Source organism: Nelusetta ayraudi, unplaced genomic scaffold, assembly GCF_046127955.1.
Source record: "Nelusetta ayraudi isolate G7.1 ecotype Tasmania unplaced genomic scaffold, CSIRO-AGI_Nayr_v1 ptg000042l, whole genome shotgun sequence".
Taxonomy (NCBI): domain Eukaryota; kingdom Metazoa; phylum Chordata; class Actinopteri; order Tetraodontiformes; family Monacanthidae; genus Nelusetta; species Nelusetta ayraudi.
This window is the reverse complement of record NW_027466092.1, coordinates 10,246,206-10,269,144: the sequence shown is the minus strand read 5'-3', so window position 1 is coordinate 10,269,144 and position 22,939 is coordinate 10,246,206. Positions and strand designations below refer to the sequence as shown.

Genomic DNA, 22,939 nt, shown 5'->3' with positions numbered 1-22,939 from the left:
AACATGAAAAAAAATAAAAATATTAGAAAAGAAACTTGTAGATTATTTATCTTGACATTATTATAGAGGGCATATTAATACAGGGCAGATATAATTGAGAGCAAGACAGAAAAAAATTGGTTTATTTCATGGAAAATAATTATATAATATATGTATATATATATATATATATATATATATATATATATATATATATATATATACATATATATATATATATATATATATATATATATATATATATATATAATAATTATATAAATATATACATTTAAAAAAATAAAGAACAAGAAAAAAATCTAGGCTGATTATCTTGTGTGCATGCACTTGATACTTCCACTCTCGAACTACAACTTTATGACACAAAAACAAATACAATTCATAAGGGTATTATTATATAATTCTTTATTTATTTCTATCAAGAGGTAAATATCACAAAATAAAGAGTATAAAATGAACCCACTTGCAGTGGATCTGTCACACTATGATTACAACAACATTTTACACAGTTTACATCCAAATAATGGACACGCTACATTGTTTTATTTGGACCAATTATAAACTCAAACAGTCCCAACTAAACCCGTAACCTGTAACTTGATTTCTAGTTTTAAATTGATTGACTTACTTGGAAGTTTTGTTCTTTGAAATGAAAAAGAACATTTTACTATTTTAGCAAGTATTGGTGTTTCCTGGGAAAATATTGCTGCCAGACACACATTCGTCATTCCTTATTGGCTAAAATCGCCTTCTGTTGTCTTCATTGTAGTATGGGTTGCCGCGGCCTTGGACTGCGGAAGTGTACGGATTGTTACTCTGTGACCGGGAGTCGGAGTATGGGGCTATCTCGTCATCATAGATCTGCAGCAGGGAAAAGAGATTTATTTATTTATTTATTTTCCCATCACAATCTATGTACATGCTCATTAGTCTGCCATTCTCCTCAATTTCCTCAGATTTCCTTGCTGATACACTGCACACATACAATACTCACAGCGTTCCGCCCTGCCAGACCCTCGTTTCTGCGGCCGGCGCCTGAACTCATCTCCAGGTTGTCCATCCTGGTGACAGGTGTGGCTCGTGGGATCCTTGGCGCTCCATTATTGGTGAAAGCGGAGAGCGACCCTTCCCTTGAGGCCGCTTGGACATTTGCGTTGTATTTGTTGACCAGAGGTGCCTTGTCAAAAGAGCTGTTAGCATAAGACATTCCAATGCCTGAAGTTTCCGCTTTGGTTTTCTTCTTTGAGGATCTAAGAAGATTTGAGAAATTAAGCATGATGTAATTTTCTTTCATGAAATTGCCCTGCTATGTGTCGTTACATGAATTACTGACTGATGTTAACCTGAGAGGAATTGAGGAACTCACTTGAGTGCCACCACAAGGAGCAGAACTAAAGTGAGTAGAAGCAATGCGCCTAACACAGAGCCAACAATCACCAGTATCAGCCTCCAGTCTGTGGAAAATCACAATTTGATGAAAAATGTAAAAAGATTGAAAATAAATAGTCTTTGTAGTTTTATTCACTAATAATAAACATTTATATGAATGCTGCTGTGCTTGTGAAGACCCACACATCACAGCCGGTGTAAGATAGATGTGAGATCAAGTGGAAACCAGAAAACAAATATTAACCTTGGACAGCAATGCAAAACAAGACATTATAATTTTAATATGACAAACAATGTATTGCTACATTTAAAACGATTTTAGAGATGTGAAGACCCACCGGGAGGTGTTGTTGACCCTGTTGCGCTGGTTCCATCTGGCGTTGGAGTCAAAGGCCCTGTCGTACTGGTCTCATTTGTGGGCGGAGACAGTGTCGTACTGGTCTCATTTGTGGGCGGAGTCAGTGTCGTACTGGTCTCATTTGTGGGCGGAGTCAGTGTCGTACTGGTCTCATTTGTGGGCGGAGTCAGTGTCGTACTGGTCTCATTTGTGGGCGGAGACAGTGTCGTACTGGTCTCATTTGTGGGCGGAGTCAGTGTCGTACTGGTCTCATTTGTAGGCGTAGGCTGTGTCGTACTGGTCTCATTTGTAGGCGTAGGCTGTGTCGTACTGGTCTCATATGTGGGCGGAGACAGTGTCGTACTGGTCTCTTTTGTAGGCGGAGTCAGTGTCGTACTGGTCTCATTTGTAGGCGTAGGCTGTGTCGTACTGGTCTCATATGTGGGCGGAGACAGTGTCGTACTGGTCTCTTTTGTAGGCGGAGTCAGTGTCGTACTGGTCTCATTTGTAGGCGTAGGCTGTGTCGTACTGGTCTCATATGTGGGCGGAGACAGTGTCGTACTGGTCTCTTTTGTAGGCGGAGTCAGTGTCGTACTGGTCTCATATGCGTGCAATGGCGTTCCTTCACTGGAAACTCCATCTGTCATCCAAAAGGAGGAAATTTTTCATGATCCACTCTATCCCCTCTCATTCACAATTTCTTTTGATGGTTTCAGTTTATGAGGAAATATTACATCACTTTGACCACTTTTACCAATGTGAGGCCATGGTTCTCAGCCAGAAAAGGGTGGATAACAAGTATTGACGAGTTTGGGTCGAATAAAGTGGGAGACGGATAAGCAGTGACACTGAACCAGTCCGTTGCGGCAAAGAGGGATTTACCAGTCAATCTACCCCCCCCGACTCTCACCCATGGTCATGAGCACTGGGTTATAACCGAAAGAATAAGGTTGCAGATACCAGCGGCCCAAATTCGTTTCCTTCATAGGGTGCCTGGCCTCTCCCCTAATGATAGGATGAGGAGTTTGGTCATCTGCGAGGAGCTTGGAGTAGAACCGCTGCTCCTCCGCAGAGAAACCAGCTGAGGTGTCCTCAGTCACGAATACCTCAGTCACGAATAGAGGACACAACATGAGAGAGACAGAGAGCGAGATATATATATATGTATGTATATATATATTTATATGTATATATATATATATACATATATATACATATGTATATAGAGAGAGAGAAAGAGAGAGCAGTCAGCAGTCTGTCATAGCACTGAGATATGACACTTTCGCAAACATTATGAATAAATGTTCACATGCTACGTTCAAAGTCCAGTTTACACACCGTAATATGTGAACACCAATGGCAATTATGAATGAACAAACTAAATTCTCTGGTCTCTGGCAATGTACAGAGACTTCCTGGATGAAAACCTGCTCCAGAGTGCTCTTGACCTCAGATTGGAATGTCATTCAGCACACAGACAAGATTGTGTCCAGAAGGGGCTGTGACAGAGCCAAGACGTAAATCCCATTGAACATTTAATCTAAACAATCTGAAGGAAATTGAGAGGTACTGCAAAGAGGAATGGGCCAAATTGTCCTAAAATGGGTGCACCAAGCTTGTGGCATCATATCCAAAAAAGACTTGAGGCTGTAATTGCTGCTAAAGTCAATCAGAACTGAGCAAATATTTAGAATGTACATTAGAATACTAATGTGCATTCAGTTTTTTATTTTTATTTTGAATAAATTTGAAAAAAACAAACAAAAAAAACACTTTTTTTTTTTAGGTTGTCACCATGGGGTGTTGTGTGTCCAATTTTGCGGAAACGAATCAATTAAAACCAATTTCAAATAAGGCTGTGAAAATAACATAATGTGAAGCGCTGTGAATACTTTCTGGATGCACTTTATGACGTTATGACACTTTATTACGTTCAGTAGAACAGGGTGGCCTCAATTAAAGAAACACAATAAAGATCTTTGTGATGGATATGACTTGACTCTAGCCAAAGCTCAAGGTTCTTGCCACACCAAAGAGGAGTTAAAAAATTACTATCTAGTTTTCAGTACAAACACAAACAATGAAACAAGACTTTTAAAAAGTAAAATGTTGTCAAGAGTATGTTATTATAGTTCTATCATTTTTTTTCCCTATTCTCACTAATTTATCAGCTCTCCATTTTCAACTGGGCGGTTTTGATATACTCAAGTGGAGAAGGGAAAAGAATGACACAAATGAAAAAATAAGATCAAAAGATCTCAGCATTTATATTTTTTTGAATTGGGGTCGATGAAAGTTAAGAGACTCACCATGACAGGCCGCAATCAGCCAAATGCCAAGAAGGAGATAGAGGATTTTGGCCATTGTGACAAAATCAGAATAAAAACTCCAGGACCGCTGCAATTCAATGAGTCAATGTGGCACTAGTGACCACAGCCACAGAGCTTTATCAATGCTTCAATGCTGGGGTGTCATTAGCCACGCCCCCTGGGTGGCTCTCGGCTCTAGGTGCCAAAGTACATGTCCTCGCCACGAGACACAGCTCAGTGCCGCACCTTTTTTCTGCACTGCTGTTAGGAACTAAAACCATGCCTTTTGTCATTGTTTTTCTTTTTTTCTTATTTTCTTTTCTTATTTTATTCTATTGTGTGATATTAACCAGTAATTGGATGAGATGAGAACATACACAATCGTTGGTCGATTAGGTCTGGGTATTCTATGCGCAGTAACAAAGTGAGCTTTTTCTTTCAAAACGGCTTGTTACTGCAACATTTCTATCACTTTTAGATTATGGAGACTTGTTGTATATGAATGCCACAGATAAATGTCTTTGAGAAATTGACATTGTTTATCATGCTGCTCTGAGGTTCATGACTAACTGCAGACCCATCGCTCATCACTGTGATTTGTATTCTCAAGTGGGATGGCCCCCTTGATCCACAAGGAAAATGTGTCATTGGTACATTTTTATCAAGGCCATTCTCGGACTATTGCCCAGTTGTGTTCAAAATTAACAGTCCAACATGACTAACCAGATCAATCTCTGTATGTATAGTATAAATCATTATTACATGGCAAATAATTTACCAGTAGGTGTAGCAGAGTCAGAGAAACCAACAAACCCAACATTGATGATATGAATGGTCCTGAGTGAAAGGGGCATGTTCAAAATCAAAGCAGTGTGGAGTTCAATCAGTGAGGTCATTCATTATGTGAAGAAACAGGTGTCATCCAGGTGGCCCTCATTTAGGGATGAAGCCAGCACATGTTGTACATGCAATTCTCTCTGAAAACCTGAGAAAGACGGGTAGTGCGAGACATTTTTCAGAAGAACGGCGTGCTTTCATTAAAACGTTGATTGGAGAGGGGGTAACATATAAAGAAATGCAGAAAATGATAATGGCTGCTCAGCTAAAATGATCTCCAATCCTTTAAAATGGAAAGCCAAGTCAGAGAGACATGGAAGAAAACGGAAGACTACCATTCGTATGGATCTAACAATAGCCAGAATGGCAAAGACTCAGCCAATGATCAGCTCCAGGGAGATCAGAGACGGTCTGAAGTTACCTGTGAGTACTCAACAGACAATTAGAAGACGCTTGTGTGAGGCTAATCTATCGGCAAGAAATCCCCGCAAAAGACACATGCTGCAGAGGATACAATTTGCCAAAGAACATATCAACTGGTCTAAAGAGAAATGGAGAAACACTTTGTGGACTGATGAAAGTAAGATTGTTCTTTTTGGGTCCAAGGCCCGCAGACAGTTTGTCAGACAACACCCAAACCCAGACCGTGAAGCATGGTGGTGCAAGCATCATGATATGGGGCTGTTTCTCTTACTATGGTGTCGGGCCTATTTATCACATACCAGGGATCATGGATCAATTTGATATGTCAATATACTTGAAGAGGTCATGCTGCCTTATGCTGAAGAGGGAATGCCCTTGAAATGGGTGTTTCAACAAGATAACAACCCCAAACACACAAGAAAGCGAGCAGCATCTTGGTTCCAGACCAACAAAATTAGCATAGCATATATGTATGTGATTACAATGATAACAGTTAATGGCCTCCTAGGCCAGCCCAGATCCCACCGTTGGCCAGGCAGTCCAGTCCAGGGCAGGAGGGCATCAGGACATCCCCCTCCTGTCTCTTAACAGAAGGTCTGGGCTGACACAACATGCAGTGCTTAGCACAGTCGCAGGTTCAAACTCCCAGCCTGGGCAATTTCTCTGTGCAGTTTGCATATTCTCCCTGCGTCTGCAGATTCTCCCACTTCCTCCCAAAGTCCAAAGAAATCCTCAGGTTGTGAGTTTGATTTCAAATGCTTGCGTGTTGTTCCATGTGGCCCTATGAGTAAGCAGCCACTTGTCAAGGGTCTATAACCCCAGCTTGGGTTTACAGACCCACAGCTAGGATAGACTCCAGCATCCACCCCCTCAACGCCCTCACGACCCTTTTCTCACTTGTCCGGATTTTGCAGTATCGTGCTGAGGTCCAGAACAATTAGCATTTTGAAAATGTTTTATTGATATTGCATCCATGCTAGTGGCTAGTGAAGTTTGACTCAGGGGGCTGGAAAAATGGAGGGGACACAATGAGAGCTGCGTTTGCATTCTCAGTGTAAATTCGAGCACATTCCAAGTGGCTGTTAGACTCAGCCGAGGCAGCCCTTTCTCTCTGGTCTTGTTCCTATTTTCATGGACAGGATCTTGGGGCTGCAGCCGGGGCCAGGAGGGTGTCCCCCTCTGGGTTATGTTCCTGCCATCTACGGATGACATGCTTTTATTGGCCTACTCTTTTCGGCATGCACGTGCAGCCCCTCCGTGATTATAGGGACCGCATGAGACTGCGCCGTGCCAACCAGGAAGTGAGGTGATGCAGAGGCAGCCACAATAACTGTTGCTATCTGATTTTCCTTGTATTAATTTTTATAACACATGGACAGGTGTCATTAGTTGGTTCTCCTGGCTGCCTTTCTGTGCTGAAACACGTGTCCAATCCCAGACAACAAAGCTCAGTTCAATACCCTTCATCTGTTTAATAGCTTTTAACAATTGATCCGACAGATAGAAACCAGAGACGAACTTTCTGGTAAGACTGGAGTTAAGATAGTAAGTTTGCATTTAAATATCATGGAAACATTTGTTCTAAAAAGGAAAAAAAAGATAATAACAAGAGGGCGGCTGTTGGCACTGTCGCCTCACAGCAAGAAGGTCACGGGTTCGATTCCTGGGCCTGGGGCTTTTCTGTTTGCAGTTTCCATGTTCTGTCAAGGTTCTCCGGATTCCTTCCACAGTCCAAAAACATGTGTATGAGGCAATTTGGGAACTTTGAATTGTCGGGTATGAGTGCGAGTGATTGTGTCTCTCACAGTGTGGCCCCGCGACAAACCGGCGACTTGTCCAGCGTGAAACATCTAACCCCCCACCCCCCCTGCGTGACACTCATTGTTAGCCTTGGGTGCAGTTGCATTTATGAGACATCGGCCATAAAGAACATTTCCTTACAAGCTCAACACTGAAACACTAAAAGATTATTCTGACAACACCCAAACACCCATGAGGCTGTTCCAGTAAAACCAAGTGTTCCTATTACTCAGAAATGAAATGGCTAAAGTAAAAACACTTTGAGCGTTGTGATTGGCATGAATTCCAACCTTCTCACAGCTGAACTACGAAACAAAAGGGTTACAAGAGGATCAATGGGGTCAACAGGATAAAAATAGAAAAGCAGGAACAGCCTTTGTGAGTAAGAGCAGAGTTTAAACTATAAACAGGCAGTCTCAAAGTCTAAGACCCAATCACCACCCTCTATAAAATAATATCTTTAAGGCGTGTTCCAATCCATGTACCATATCTGTAGTGACGTTTTTATTGGACCAACGTCATTACGGCCATCAATGAAAAAAGGGGCCGGACCAGCCTGTAGATAAAAAATGGCAATGTTCTTTATACCAAGAGTTATTTATATATGTAGATAAAACAATTCCGCTAATTGGAGGATGTGTTGAGGAATAGTTGATTGATTCCTTTTGCCTTCAAGAGACAGCCAGCCACTTTGTGTGTGTATTTAAAGATATCGCCACTGTTTCCCAGCAACATTTTTTTTCCCCCTGCCAGTTTTATGAACTTGTTGTCGCCAGGAATGTCAACAAAGATACCCTACCTGCTGACTGTAAGTCCAAAGTCACCTACATTTATTTCCACCTCGGACCCTGCCCATCCAGCAGCGTTTGTCACTGACAAATCTGAATAGAGTTCAGGGTGGCGAGGCAGAATGGCTATCCGGCAAAGAATGACACAGCAGCATATTTCCGCCAGGACCCTGTTTTCATATTTGAGTAGCAGAAAATTACTTGAAGCAAACAGGACAAGGGGGACTTTTTCTAGAATACTCAAAAAACGGTATAAACAAAATAGCCATTTTAGAAGAAAAGGCATCATTATCAACAGAAATTAAATGATTTCCTCTCATTTTTAGGCCCCTTGGTTAACCTCACCTCTGTGTAAATGTAAAATAGAACTGTTCAGAGATTAGGTTAATTCAGAAAAGAAATAGGAGTAGACTTTTACCCATTAGAAATGTTTTATTAATTAATTTGTAACGACGTCTGTGTATTTACTGTGTAAATTGTGTATTGGGGTTAGCAAATCCAAACAGACAACAAACAAACAGTAAACTCATAATGTGCAAATCAAGCAACAAGAACTGTGAGTTATGATGATAACAAATGATAATATAGAAGTGACTTCTAAAATATTTACCAATACTATATTAATGGCAAACGTGTGTAGTGTGTAGTTATCATAAGGTTTGACACAAAAAAGACATTTACTTAATTTTAGAACAGTGGCCTCTCCGCTTTTGCTGTGTGCTCAGAAATGAATATTGCAAGCAGAAACGGTATTTTGTCTGTTTTCTCTTTTCAGATTTGACCTCTTTACTGAGTCAGGTTTTTTTCATTAGTTTTTTTTTTTTTGCTTTTGCTTTTTGTTTTGGGGGCGGGCAGAGGAAGGAGGAGTTAAAACCAAACTTATTATTATTATACATATATATTTTTTTTTTTTTTCAGTTTTTAAGTTTTGCTGCCTCTTGGCCAGGACTCCCTTGGGCGGGGAGCCCCCCCCGGCAAGGTGTTCTGGGAATAAGTCTGATAGCTGGTGACCATGACAACTACACAGTCTTTGTTATTACATGTCTTTTATGGTCAGACCTTTGGCCTCTGTTGAACTATTTTACTTCCCTTTACATACATACAATCATACATTTATGTGTTTTTGTGTGTATGTTTCACTATTTTTGTCCTTACACATGTTCACAATTTGCTTCAAGTCATCCTAAAATTTTTCTTACAATACAAGTAATTTTTTTTTTTTTTTTTTTTTAATACAAAATGTATAGCACAGTGAGCCTGAAAACCCAAAGCCTACCAAGAGCCTTTCTGGAGCCTCTACTTTAAAATATATTTTAATATAACGTAGAAAAATAGTAAAGCATTTTAGAAAATCCTGAAATTTTTCAAGAATGAAGAACATTTTGTTTTGAAGGCCGATGACATTGCTCATCAAAAATGGGAGGATAAAATGTAAAACACACATAAGCAAAAAAGCATTTACCTAACGGCAGTTAAATTGGTATACTGTGTAAAATTTTATGAGCGCCCTCCTTTTGTCCAATTAAAAAGAATGAATTTTGTCATTTAAGCAACACTCATTACACTCAGTTCAGCCCTAAAACCTTTATAGAGCTCCTTGGACGACGATTATTATTATTATTATGTCATACTTGGGTGTGCTCAGTGACATTCAAAATGTAAACAACCGTAGTCAGAGTTTAAGAATTGTTTATCTGGCAAGACGGTGCACTAAACAACTCCCTTGTGATTTTTGATGATTCGGAATGAGGTTTGCGCCTCTTGGGGTATTCGCAGTGTTTCGAGTTTCCAGATTCAATGTCTGCGAAAGGGCGCCACCTTCTGGCAGCAAGCTCTTTCTTTAAGTTGACTTCACTCGATGTCGTCTGGATTCTTTGATTGATGGCCAGCATGCTGAAATCAATAAGTTCCTTGTCTTTTGTATCACTGGAGGACCCCACTATTCATAATCTGTTTAGGAAGGGGACCAAAAGAAAATTTAAAGTCACAGCCGCAAAAATTGCTAAGTGTGCCTCCTTCCCACCTGTGGGTAGTAGCTTCTCCCTGTCCGGCCCGCGTGGCTTTGGCGTGACAGTAGCGCCCCCTGGAACCAGTGGTTGAAGGAGATAATAAAGAACCAGGAGAAGAAATAAACAAAAATTGTGAATCGCACTGTAAAAACAAAACAAAACATATCGGTTAATTTCAAAACATTCCATCTGCGAAATTCATTAAAAAGCATTCAATGAGAATATGATTGCTTTTCTTTTCTTTTCTTTCTAGATTTTAGCCTGGCCTGTAGGAGACAGCGCTCACATCAGTGACAAGAACTTCACTCATTTTAGCATGTCAGTAATGTACTGAAATTAACTTAACCCTTTGCCTTTAGGCGCCATGGTCGCAAAATTGCGACAAGCGTCATTACGGAATTAAACAGGCCAATATGGTACTAAAAGTAGTTCCCACTTTACACCAGGCGAAGGCAGATACCTGTGGCTTCAATATGAGTAGCATTTGTCGGGGTGTTTATATTCAGATTTTGGAGCATAAAAAGAAAGAAAGCCCGCCTCAGTCGAGGAGACGAGGAAGTGGTTGTAGTGGGAGCGAGAGAGAGAGAGAGAGAGAGAGAGAGAGAGAGAGAGAGAGAGAGAGAGAGAGAGAGAGAGAGAGAGAGAGAATTTTGCCGAGAATACATCGCCGGAGAGGTTTGTACATTGATGATTAAGTACTTCGTCAAGTAATGGCTGACTCAGAGTCCAAAGAGGAATATTCGCACTCTGACGATGATGTCTTTACGCAGCGGCATATGCTGCTCACCAAGCAGCATATGCTTCGCCTCAGCGTGGCCGGGGTGGGAATAATCGCGAATGATGATGAGGGGACGTGCTGGGGGGTGGGGTGGGGGGCAGTAGTGCTCAAACACCGCTAATGGTGACGGAGGGCGCGTAAGTGAAAAAAATGGCGGTGGTAGTGATCAACGTGGTAGAAGCTGTGGGAGGAAACGCCCAGCCAGTGCCGGTGGAGGCAGCAGGGATGTTCGCGGTCCCCCCTGGAAATTACAGTGATGATGGCTGAGTCTGTTTGAGTGAGATACTGTGTGTGGAAAATTATCAAAAGTGGATAAAACATTTTTTTGATGAGCCTGTGGGGTATTGTGGAGACAGGGATCTGACATACAGACCCCTGACATCTGACATAATACAAAAACAAACAAACAACTAAAAAAGAAAAAGGTACTCCTTTCACAAAGTTTGGGTCATACTGAAGATTTTTTTTTCCGCAATTACAGTATGGCTTTATCTCCAACAAATTTGAAGTCACAGCCTTTTGAAATCTTGATATCAAAATTGAGTATTTATTTATTTATTGAGTAGAATTCTGGCGCTTAAAGGGTTAATTTAATTTAACTAACTGAAGTATTCCGCTTAGGGCAACTCCTGAAGATAACAGACCAGAGGCAGAACATGTCTTCAACTGAAAACAACACACACACACACACATCTTAGCCAATCTTGGGGTTAGTTCCTGCTGTTGACTGCATGGAAAGGCCCAACACTGTCCACACCGTCTAATCTCTAGAGCTGCCATGGCCGTGCAGAAACAATTGTCCACAAAAACTAGGCACTTGTCCAGAAAACAGCACATTTAGTACAAACGAGGATCAGGGCCACAAGAAGAAAAAAAAAATATGAACGCAAGGAGATTTTTTTTAAATATAAGTTTTCATTTTGAGTTTTAAGTTGAAATTTTGTGAATAGTCAGAATTTCGTGGAAAATGTCGACATAAAACAGACAAGTTTTCGTGAATAAAGTAGACGTAAAAAAAAGAAAGTTTTGTGAATAAAGTGAAAATTTTGTGAATAAAGTCAATGTTAGAAAAAAAAAACAGTGAGTAGACTGGATGAATGGTGGATCAACGCAGTTACCAAGTTAAAAGTAAACAGCCAAAAACACGTGTATCTCACAAGGTTCACCGACAGTAATCAGGAAACTGGCAATAACTGAAGTACTCCACCAGACTTGCGCACAGAGCCTTTCGACTTTATTCTCAACATTTGGACTTCTTTCACATTGACATTAGATTCAAAATGTCTATTTTATTCATGAAAATTTGTCTCATGTCAATTTTATTTTTGAAATTTTTAGTTTAATCTCAAAATGTCAACTGTATTCTCGAATTGGAAACTTGGGGAAAAAAATCTTAATTTTTTTCTTTTCTTGAGGCCCTAATCCTCTTCCGTACATTTAGCCCCGTTTGCTGCTTTCAGCTAAAACTGATGCCTAAAATTGCTGATTTGGGATGAAGACAAGGTGTGATTGCGATGTCACACGTGGTGGTGGTGGTGGTGGTGGTGGGGGGTCCATAACCAGGGAGGAGTTGTGAGGAGCTGTGCAGGCAAAGGCAGTAAAGACGCTAGCGTGTTCAGCAGTAAATTGAATCTTGACAGTATACGAAGTCTTTGAAATACGAAACGCGACGCGCGAGAGAGGACAATCGTAAAGAATGCCTTTTTTTTGTAACAAAAAGTTTTTATTGGCTTCTCTAATCCGTTCATCATCTCAATAACAGGTACAGCCTGGGAAATCATATCACAAGGGGTCTAGAACAAATAAGACAAAGGAACGGGGAGGCTTCTGCTACAAAATTTGGTATTGAGGCGACAGTCGGGAAGAAAAAAAGCCATAGAAAAAAAAAAAGTCTTTATCATGCATACTGGAGAACTCAAAATTGAGAACACACATTTTTAGTGTTTTTGTACATTTTTTTTTGTAAACAATATCCTTCTAGAGATCATATCAAAACACGTTATGGCAAGTAACAAAAATAAGGGATAGAACATGAGAAAATTAAATGTTCTATGAGGCATCTAGAATGCAACACTGCTTGGCGTGAATGTTTTGTTTTTTCGTTTTACCTTGTTTGTACAGAACAATAAAAAGAAGAGCGAAATAATACATTTGCATTTTGACGAGTCACTTGCTCTAGAATTGTAAACACAGGCAGTGTTAAATGATTATACATTATGTCGAAGCTATACTACAAATATTTCCACTACATACATGAAACGCGTGTCCCTGCTTTCTTGCGCTTTAGTGATATGAGGTATATTTAGGTCAATCTTATTGTCTTTTTTCCCCCCCTCCATTTGTCACCCACTTGTTTTATTTTATTTTTCCTCCTTCTCCGTCTCCCCTTTAAAAGCATAGTGTGTGTTTGGAGCGAGGTGGCTGGTAAAGTCAGTCTTTGTTCCCTGTGATCTGAGCAGCTTCAAAGTCTCGTAGCTGTGGAGTTCACAGACGTAGGAAATAGGTAAGGGGGCATATGTTTTTTTGGGGTTGGGGGGCTCACAGGAAATCAACTGAATTAAATATCAACCCTGGCTGCCAGGATAGGATGGCTTTAGCCACGGAAGACAAAGAAGGCCATTGTTTATTCTTGCGAGTGCAGGGCTGCATTATTTCGGGGAGGGCGCGTGTTCAACTTCACCTATTCTGATTCCTACTCCGTACTTCTGAAGCAGTTTCTTGCCATTCAAGAAAGTGGGATTGGGGAAGAAAAAAAAAAAAGGGGGAGAGGGAAGGCGTAGGTCCGGTCATGAAATGCTGAAAACCAAACAGAACCCTGTTTGCTACGTGGCTCTGCTGCGGCGGGTAGAGAATAAATTAAAGGGTTGGGGGTCCTGCATGGTGTCCAGAGGGGGCGAAAAGATAGAAAAGGTTCCAGCATGTCAGCCTGTCGCTCAAAACACTTAAATACACAGAGGTACTCTAAAATATTGTCAAACAAAATTATGGCAAATCAGCTTTTTACAATGTCACCCGACAAACCGTAAGAAATGTAAAAAAACAAATTCTTTAAAAACTCCCACTCTCTTCTCCCGAGAGAAAAAGCAACCAAATACAGATGCCTATGGTCATGCCTATTAAAACCCTAATGTACCCCATTTAATATCCAAACCATCCCATTTCATCACGCACCCCCCCCCACCCCTCCCTCTCCCTCCCTCCCTCCCTCCCTAATCCCGTTCACAGTTTTCTCCTCGTAAAATATTAAGCAATAGCACAATAATCACTTCTCACTTATGCAAATTGACTGGGTTGCTGCTTCCGGCGATGTTTTGTTTTAAAAGTGCATGTTTGATTCCACTGACACGAGAAACGAACAGCAAGGAGTGAAGTAGAAAAGTTGTGGTTTCCGTTTAAAAAAAACAAAAAAAAAACACTTCCAGCAACAGTGCGATAAAACAAACAAAAGAATCATAACACATCATAGTAACAACTGCGGATCTGAAGTCCGTTGCATTTTAAGACAGCTGTAACAGTGACACGCGGAGCTTTGCCTGTTTGGTTCTGCTGGGCCAGCGGTGACCACGTTTGAGAGGGGGGTGGGGCTAGGTGGGTAGCAGCGACGGAGACCCCTGCCGCGACCCACCTGCGGCTCCCCTAAGAAATGTGGACGTCTCCGCATTGACCCAACAGTACCAAAAGCTTCAAACGAAGCTGCAGCGCAGTAGAAACCAAACATGATCACATTCTGTCATTTTTTTTGTTGTTGTTGTCCTGACAAGCTTAAAAAAAAAAAAAAAAAAAAAAAAAAAAAGTCAAAGCTTTGCAGATTCAAAGTACACCGGTAAAAACTGTGCTAATTGCATCTCTTAATACAAAGTATTATTAAACAATTTTGCCTATTTTCCTGAGTTAATACGTTTCTTGTAACAGACAATATATATTTTTTTGCCATTTGAATTCTGGGCCTTTCCCTGCCACAAGTGTCATTATTATTATTGAAATTATCAACATTATTACTTTACAATGGTATGATGATTGGTAAAACACAAGAAAAAAAGAAAAGAAAAAAAAACAAGCAAGTTTATAGCTACCCTCTAAATGTTTTAAATTACATTTAAACCTACGGTACGTTCATATCAAAAACTCACTACTCTTAAACAGAAGTTGAGCGACTAAATACATAATAAAAATGAGAATAGTTCTTAAAAAATTGCATTTGAGGCCATGTAAGACCCTCCCTGGTCATTCTGTATTAACATTTAATGGCAGTGTTAAAAAACAACAAACAACGTTGCTACAAGAATAAAATTAGGTGGGTGGGATGGTGAGGGGGTATGGGTGGGTGGTAGGGCGGGGGTGGGGGTGGGGGTGGGGGGGGCCATACGGACAGCAACGAAACGGCCCCCCAACAGGATGCACCTCGTTTGACCCTTATCTGAAACTTTGGCTTGTCGGGGTTTTCGATCCTGTACTTACTGGCTCGCTGACGTCAGCTAACAAGCTGGTATACCCTGAGAATTCTGACACTGGAGTCTGTATCCGGTGGTCCACCTCCGGCCCGGTGTCGTTGCTGTAGCTCAGAGGGGTCCGCCGGCCGGACTTGAACTGGGAGCCGAAGGCCTGCGCGAAGTTCTCGATCTGGTACGTCGTCTCCTTCGGGGGGTTGAGCGGCGACAGGTTGGGGTAGGTGGAGGCAGCGGCGCCGCCATTGGTCGACGCCGCGGCCGCCGCACCCCCGTTCCTCCCGGACCCTCCGGCCTTGGCCTGCTGCCCCTCGGAGCCCTCCGCCGAGGCCGCCAGGTCCTGGGGGGGAGGGAGGCTGAAGGTGCCGGGCGAGTGCTGCTTCTCCAGCTGCTCCGTCAGCTCCTGCGACGGCGTCAGCTGCTGGTGGCCGGCCGACTCCAGGCCCAGGTGGTAGCCCGCCTGCGAGGGTGAGCCCACCAGCAGGCCGTAGTGGGACTTGTTGGAAGACGAGGCGGAGGAGGTGGACGAGGTGGCGGCGGTGGCGATGGGCAGCGGCGAGGAGACGGCCGGCGGGTAGCCGCAGTCCAGCGGCGACGACGCGTACATGTGTTTGTCGGAGAAGAGCGGGCCGGTGGGACTGGAGCTGCTGGACAGGAGCGGGAAGGGTCCGGCGGCGCCCAGGCTGGGGAAGGGTCCGCTGTGGCTGGTGCGCTCCAGGGCCTGCAGCAGGAACTTGGAGTACTCGCTCATCACCGCCGTCTTGTCGCCGCCGCCGCCCACCTCGTCCTCCAGCTCGGGCGTGACGGGGGCGGCGGGCTGCAGGTCCACGTGGTGCGGGTGGTCCGGCAGGTCGAAGGTCACGTCGTGGTGGTGCGCCCCCTCCGGCTTGTGGCTGTAGTGGTCCAGCAGGCTCTGCAGGACCTCGTCGGGGATGCCCGACTTGTCGTGCTTGAGCTCCAGGGGCGAGGAGTCCAGCAGGGCCAGGGTGGGCTCGGGGCCCAGGCCGCCCTGGATCACGCCGTTGCCCTGGGGCGCCATGTGCAGCGGCCCGCCGCCGTAGTCGTTGTTGACCGCGTGGAGGTAGCGCCGCTTTTTCACAAACTGCATGGCGTCGTCGTAGTTGCTGCTGGTGGTCGGCCCCGGCTTGTTGGCCCCGGCGCCCTGCAGGAGGCTCAGCCCGTCTAGGCCCGAGGCCTCCACGTGACCCATGGCGCCGGGCTTCTGGCCCAGCTGCTTCTGTCCGTCCAGGGAGAGGAGACCCTTGTCCATCCCCTTCCTGCCGCCTTTCTTGAAGGTGAGTTTGGGAGTGCGGCCCTGCATGACGGCGCCCGGGCCGCTGGGGTGCTCCATGCTGAAGTCCTGGAGGCCCAGGTCGCGGGCCATGTCCCCGGAGGAGGCCGCTGCCGCCGCTGCGTTCTTCTTCCTCTTGCGCTCGCCGCCCTCGCCATTTTTGGACTTGGCCCTCTTCCGTCCGGAGGTGGTGGAGTTTCCCTGAGTGAGTGAATAGCTGCCATGGCCGAGCTCGGCCTCGCTGAGCTCCAGCATGCTCGGGTCCAGGCCCTTCTTTATGGCTTCGCCGCATGTCCGCTTGTGCTTCAGTAACCGGTCTGTTCTTGAGAAAAACTGAGTGGAGGAAGAAGAAACGAGGGGTGAGTAGATGTCAGGAGGGTTGGATCAGATAAATTTTCACAAGGAATCTCCCGCCAACATTCACCTTCCTTTGCTGTTAATATTATGAGCATAACCATTATTATTATTATTATAAGTTGGAAGCATCAATGTTAACGTTACTATTTAGTGCGGTGGCCGACAAGGGCCAAACACAATGCAACTGCACAATGCGCCGCAGTTAGCGAAAACAGCTGCGAGCGCGGAAACGATGCAAAGTCACAAACACAAATACAAGTTAAAAAAAAGGTACAAAAAGAGGATCGTGGTGCAAACACAAAAAACACGCTGCAGGACATAAAAACATTTACTTAATCAATGAATGCGCTGTAAACAGAGAAGCGATGCACAACACAACCGATGCAAACCAAGAGAACACGCGCAAACGAAAAAGAGGAGGAGGGGGTCCCCGTTATTTTATGGTCGGCGGGGACGTTCCCGAAATATACGGGACAAAGTGCGTCCCGCATCAGTTCATTACAGGACAGGTGTTTTGGTTGGCAAATATGGGACAATCGCGTATTTTCCGGGAGGGTTGGCAACCCTATCTCGACCAGACGGAGATCGAATGAGGTTTTGTCATTTTCCCTAAAAAACAGGACAACTTGTGTCCCGGCAGAGATTTTATTTTTCCCGGGACAGGTGGTGAGAAAAGGGAACAATTCTGGGAAAAATGGAACGCGTGGCAACTCTATTTCCGTTGTAGGGAGTCGTTCATGCAGCGTTTTTTCGTTGCGTTTTCTTGGTTTGCATCGGTTGTGTTGTGCATCGCTTCTCTGTTTACAGCGCATTTATTGATTAAGTAAATGTTTTTATGTCCTGCAGTGCATTTTTTGCATTTGCACCACGATCCTCTTTATGTGCCTGTGTCTTTTGTGACTTTGCATCGTTTCCGTGCTCGCAGCTGTTTTCGCTAACTACGGCGCATTGTGCAGTTGCATTGCGTTTGGCCCTTGTCGGCCACCGTAATTTAGGCTCTCACCGAAATGACCATTCTTGCTGCTTCAAGCCCAATCATTATAATAACCACTATTACAATGGTATCATGGTTAAATCGTGATCATAATAGAAATATGACTATAATTGTAATCACTACACACTCGCACACACATTGTAATTTTGTCTGATATATGTTGCAAGAAATAAAAAAAAACAAAGAGCAGAAAATGTGAAATGTGCAGGAGTGTCTGTAGATGAGAATGCTCCTTCCCTTCAGGTATAAATCAGACAAACAACCAAACAATATATGGGTCTAGAGTGAACACTCAGCCTACTTGTTGGCAAGTGTCACAGCGGTACGGCTTCTCGCCGCTGTGCGTTCTTTTGTGCCGCTCCATGTGGTACTTCTGGATGAACCGCATGTTGCACTGGTCACAGCTAAAAGGCTTCTCTCCTACGTTAGACAAGAAAAAAAAAAAAGGGATGAAAATGTTGAGGCTTCTGCAGGTCAACGTTCCTGTGTCAACTGTCCCGAGTGCCGATACTCACCACTGTGGATCTTCTCGTGCCGCTGCAGCAGATACTTCTGGATGAAGCTCATGTTGCATTGACTGCACCGGAAAGGCCTCTCACCTGTGCGATCAAGAATACGTCCATCCGCACATCACGTTATTTGATGACTAAGTTGCAGCGTGGCCTCGTACATCAGCATTTACTCTTAACGTGCCGCCGCAGACTCAGACAGCACAGGTAATAACTGCAACATGTGGGCATATGAGATCATGTTTGAGGAAGTAACTAATTCCCAGAAAAAACGACCGGGACGTCCGGACATGCATGAGTCAACTTGTGTTACTGGATGTGTGCGTGAGTAATCACACAGTCACTCCAGGCTCTGCTGCTCAGAGTCTCGACAGTGATCTTAACGTAATGGAGGTGCAGTGTCATATGTTTTAGATAGCTCAGAATGCACATTAGCATGATCATTGCCCCGCCGAGCTCCTGGTTATGTTCCAAACCCCAGTAACGAGGCTTTTTTACATTTCTGGCTGCAGGTTTCGTTTCTAGACATGGACATGACGTGCGCAGTGATAACAAAACAAAGGACGAGTTCAAAGGGAGTTGGAAGAGTTGGAAGAGTTGACGCTTAAGACAGAAAGCAGTGAAATTCTCTCACCTGTGTGTATGAGCACGTGTCTGCGCAAGTGGTAGGAGCTGCGGAAGGCGGCGCTGCAGTGCTCACAGATATGTGGTTTGGAGCTGGGGGAAAGGCAGGCTCCGTCCGCGTCCAGCATCATGGCCTGCAAGGACAATTTTCCATCATTTTCCAAACACAAACAACTCCAGCAGGATATGAAAGGTTGACTTTTTTCTCTCTTTTTTTTTTTTGCTGAACTGAAAATGATGTGAACTTGATAAATAAGAAACCTTTGCCGGATCGCTGCGCTTCCTCCGAGCTTTGCCTCCCTGGCCGTCGCCTCTTCGCCTCCTTCCTTTTGGCTCCTTCACCGGTCTTTGAGGCATCTGCAAAACAAACGGTAAGGCAAGTATAGCACTTTAATAAATGGCAAATGCAATTTCCACTGCAGGAGCAAAGATTGGATAAATAAACTGATAAAAAAAAAAGAAAGACTGTCTACGACATGCAAGACAGACGCAGCAAGGCTGACAGACTAAGGCCCAGAGGCCACTGCCTGCTCCCTCTCACCGGTTCTCCAAGGGGGCGAACGTTACTGAGGCTGAGGTCATGCAACAGCATGTTGTGGTGATTATTGGGATGGTGGTTGCTGAAGGACATGTCCGGCATGTCGGCGTCGCTCTTCCCCGCGCCCCCTCCGAGACAGTTCATCCCTACTCCTCCGCCTGTTCCGTACATGGGCATGCGGTAGTCCAGCTCGCTTAGCCTCTCCTGCTTGATGCCCATGCTGTGAAGGAAGCCGCCCGTGTTGATGGTGCCACCCTGGAGGTCCGGGGGCGAGTCGCGCTCTTTCTTCAGGGTCATCTCCTGGGGGAGCTCGCCCATGACCGACTGGGAGGTGAGCCTCGTGAAGCTGGTGACGGGCGGCAGGTGGCTGAACATGAGCATGCCTGGTGTGAAGTTGGGGTCCATGCCGCCGTTGCGCAGAAACTCATTGCCCAGTTTGTCCTGGATGATACTCATGGTGTTGGTTTTGGCTGTGTGCAGGAAAGGAGGATCGACGCAATCTAAAGAGGGATGCAGGAGAACGATGTCCTGAAAGTAGAGAAAATAAGTTCCATTCACTTGTCCTGTTAGACACAAATGAATTTCTTTTTTATTGCCTGTTTTTTTTTTGTCATGCTATTACCAAAGACTGGGGGCCAATAGAGGTTTAATGAAACCTCAATGATCCAATGTAATTATACTGGTGCATTACGTTATACTGGTCAGGCTTACTTCACAAACATTACGTTAATACAAATGGTATAGCGTCCATACACAAAAATAAACAACACTGAACCGTAAAATGTATATTGAATATAAAATAAAATGAACTTTAGACAGATTAACACAGACAACTCACAAATGAATTGTGGCACAACAAAAACGATTGATAAAAAACAACAAGGTGAAACGTTATTAAAAGGGAGAAAAGGCAGCATTTTTATTTTATTTATTATCCTTTTTTTCCCAGCAGCACACTACATGTGACTTGGATTGCAGCCAATATCAAATCCACGGCTACATACCCATTAGGGGGAATCATCTATTGTCCCCACACTTTACAAACATGTTGTTTGCCGTATCTGAGGAGGAAACACCAAATAACTGCGGACACCGTGTGCGTTGGCTGCAATATTGGCACATTAATCGGTTCGCTAGACTCGCCTAAAGCAGACGATATTTAGGTCAAACGCAGCGGTGCATTTCTGTCGCAAAGTCAGCGCTGTCGGCTGACGGCGTGATTGGAAACGAGCACCGACGAGCGAGCCGAGTGAAAATGTATTGTTTAGTCTCGGCCGGGTCGACCATTTGGCTCCGCGACACGAAATTCAACAGAGAGCGGACGAGCTTTTGTGATGCATATTGGTTAGCATGCTAGTGAGAGCGAGTGCGTGAGCTAGGCGGCGGCGGCTAGCCACACTGGGACACAATCAGCCACTCTTTCACGCTGCGTTATACAAACAATTCTCCAGATGGCCCTCGCCTTGATACGCGTGAAGCAAATAAAAATACACCAAGGCCACGGGGAGAGAGCAAAAAACTTGCATGGCTTGAATTTAACACGTAGCTTCAACGAAAGAGCCATATTTGATCCCAAAAAAAATCTATGTAACGCGGCAGTCGCCGTGTTATCTAATGCCAGAGATGCTATCGAGCTAGCTAATGCTAAATGACGATACGTGATTTAAATGCCATTAAAAGAAACATATGCTGCTTTTCCAAAGAGTCCCCCTATAGTTGAACGAGCATGTCCGAGGGCGACAAATTCACTCAATTTTCCCCAACCACGAAGATTGGAACGTGCTTCATCGAGCATCGGGAGTGATTTGAAAGTCGGGACAACAGCACCAATTACTCATTCTCCGATTCTCGGAGCATTGATGACGATCGTGAAATAAAATATGTCTGGCTGCGAGCAATGCTCGCGCTCCACTTATTGTTAGCCGAGAGTAGCCGCAACCGCTCGCCAAACGGGCTTACCGGCTCGTTCGCCTGCCGAAACGGTACATGAACGGCGAAATGTGTGCAGTGTTTAAAAATGATCATAAACAACCCACGTTTGTAAGGAACGGGCGATCAGAGGCAGCTATGTTTATAACAATAACGCTGCCATGAGCTAGCTGGTTAGCTGCTAGCTGCCCCCCCCCTCCTCCGACTGAAAACCCGCATTACGGCCCATGCAAGAGAAACAATGATGCTGTGGCTCCCCATAGCATCCCCCGTTTGCGCCGAGACGGACGATTCGGTCTCTCAAAATCTCGACAAAGTCTCAACGCTCGCCGCCAAGAGAAGCCCCGTAGGCTCGCCACTTACCTGCACATGACCGCAGCTGGTTTCTAGCGTGGGTTTAACGTATCCGCGATCACCGCGTCGGGGTTTTATTGCCAAAACATTGTTCTCCGGCGGACGCTGCTTCCTTCCATCTTGTCTTGGCGCGGGGAATTGTGGGTGCACCCGACGGGTCGTGAGAAGAGACAGGCGAAGGCTGCAGCCTGCAGAGGGTAGGCGTCCCCCCGAGCTTTCAAGTCTCCACATCTGTTATGTTTTATTTATTTTATTTTTATATTAAAAACGAGTTTTTTTTTAATGCTTCAAAATAAGCAGTATTTTTAGTGTATTGTAAAACCCGAACATGGTGAAAAGCGATTGGTTGGTTGGTTTATGACTACAACCCACGTTTCTTTCTTCTCTGACTGCAGCACAATAAAATAACATGGAGAAAATGGAAACACAGAGTGTAACATTTAAAAACAACAACAACGACACTGGTTGAGATGTTTATCTTTACAAATAAAACGTATTACAAAACTGTTTGTAATGACGTTTTTAATTTACTTGGAAGACACAATCAGGACATGAATGGTAGTCAAGTCATCAAATTAAACTGCAGTTGTACTCTTTGTACTCTGCTTTTAAAATATTTTTTTCTGTTTTTCTCTGACTTACAATACGAAGAGAGCAAAAGTAGCAATAAGAAAATAAAACACCTTTGTCAAATTCATTGTTTGCATGTAAGAATAGTACCAATGACCAATAAGTTAATTCTGATGTATAAATTCCCAAGCAGTTATATTGTCTGGATTGACATTAGTAGTAGAAAATATTTTAGATATAAATCAATAAATATTGTTTTCAGAACCTTCAAATAGAATTTTTTTCGGATATGCTGCTGAAAACTCAAGAAACTAGACACGTAAATGTTCAACATGTTATAAACATGAAAATACTTTGATGTAAAATGTAAGTGAACTTTTTGTTTGCACATTTTAAACCATTATATATACATTGGATTCTCTCACAATTTTTGATTGATTTGTTTTTTAACAATAGGACTATGAGTTATATTCAACAATCTATTCACCCCCTCAATCCATCACATCACATCCATTCTTCTACGGCTTCATTGGCTTCTTATCACACACCGCATTAACTCCAAAACACTTCTGTCCAGCTCAAAGGCCTTCCAGAACATAACATCAATAACACAAATATCATTTGTTTCTTAGTCTATATGTGTGTGAGAGGTGAAACA

General features: G+C 43.7%; 1 protein-coding gene and 1 long non-coding RNA gene across 3 annotated transcripts; both read right to left on the bottom strand.

The window, feature by feature from the left end:
* Nucleotides 1-390: 390 nt before the first annotated feature.
* Nucleotides 391-1,559, bottom strand: LOC142893546 (uncharacterized). Its single transcript, XR_012927720.1, has 3 exons — nucleotides 1,367-1,559; nucleotides 995-1,250; nucleotides 391-861 (listed from the first exon to the last, which is right to left on the bottom strand). It is a non-coding gene; the product is annotated as an uncharacterized LOC142893546 (long non-coding RNA).
* Nucleotides 1,560-14,065: 12,506 nt separating this feature from the next.
* Nucleotides 14,066-21,883, bottom strand: znf281b (zinc finger protein 281b). 2 transcript variants are annotated; one of them, XM_076034211.1, is made up of 7 exons: nucleotides 21,721-21,883; nucleotides 19,432-19,956; nucleotides 19,152-19,247; nucleotides 18,901-19,024; nucleotides 18,273-18,356; nucleotides 18,059-18,177; nucleotides 14,066-16,739 (listed from the first exon to the last, which is right to left on the bottom strand). In XM_076034211.1, exons 2-7 carry the CDS (start codon nucleotides 19,882-19,884, stop codon nucleotides 15,084-15,086), a joined length of 2,532 nt encoding a protein of 843 aa, XP_075890326.1. In that variant the 5' UTR covers nucleotides 19,885-19,956; nucleotides 21,721-21,883; the 3' UTR covers nucleotides 14,066-15,083. The 2 variants fall into 2 exon arrangements, with proteins under 2 accessions (XP_075890326.1, XP_075890325.1); XM_076034210.1 differs by having other exon boundaries at nucleotides 18,273-18,366; nucleotides 18,902-19,024.
* Between the last annotated feature and the right edge of the window lie 1,056 nt (nucleotides 21,884-22,939).

Bases quoted from the DNA above. Each gene is read 5' to 3' on its own strand.
- znf281b (XM_076034210.1), bottom strand. From the start codon at position 19,884: ATGAGTATCATCCAGGACAAACTGGGCAATGAGTTTCTGCGCAACGGC. The intron at 19,025-19,151 runs GTTTCTTATTTA...TTGTCCTTGCAG, and splicing joins AGCGCAGCGATCCGGCAAAG to GCCATGATGCTGGACGCGGA. The intron at 18,367-18,901 runs GGTGAGAGAATT...GGACGTATTCTT, and splicing joins GACACGTGCTCATACACACA to GATCGCACAGGTGAGAGGCC.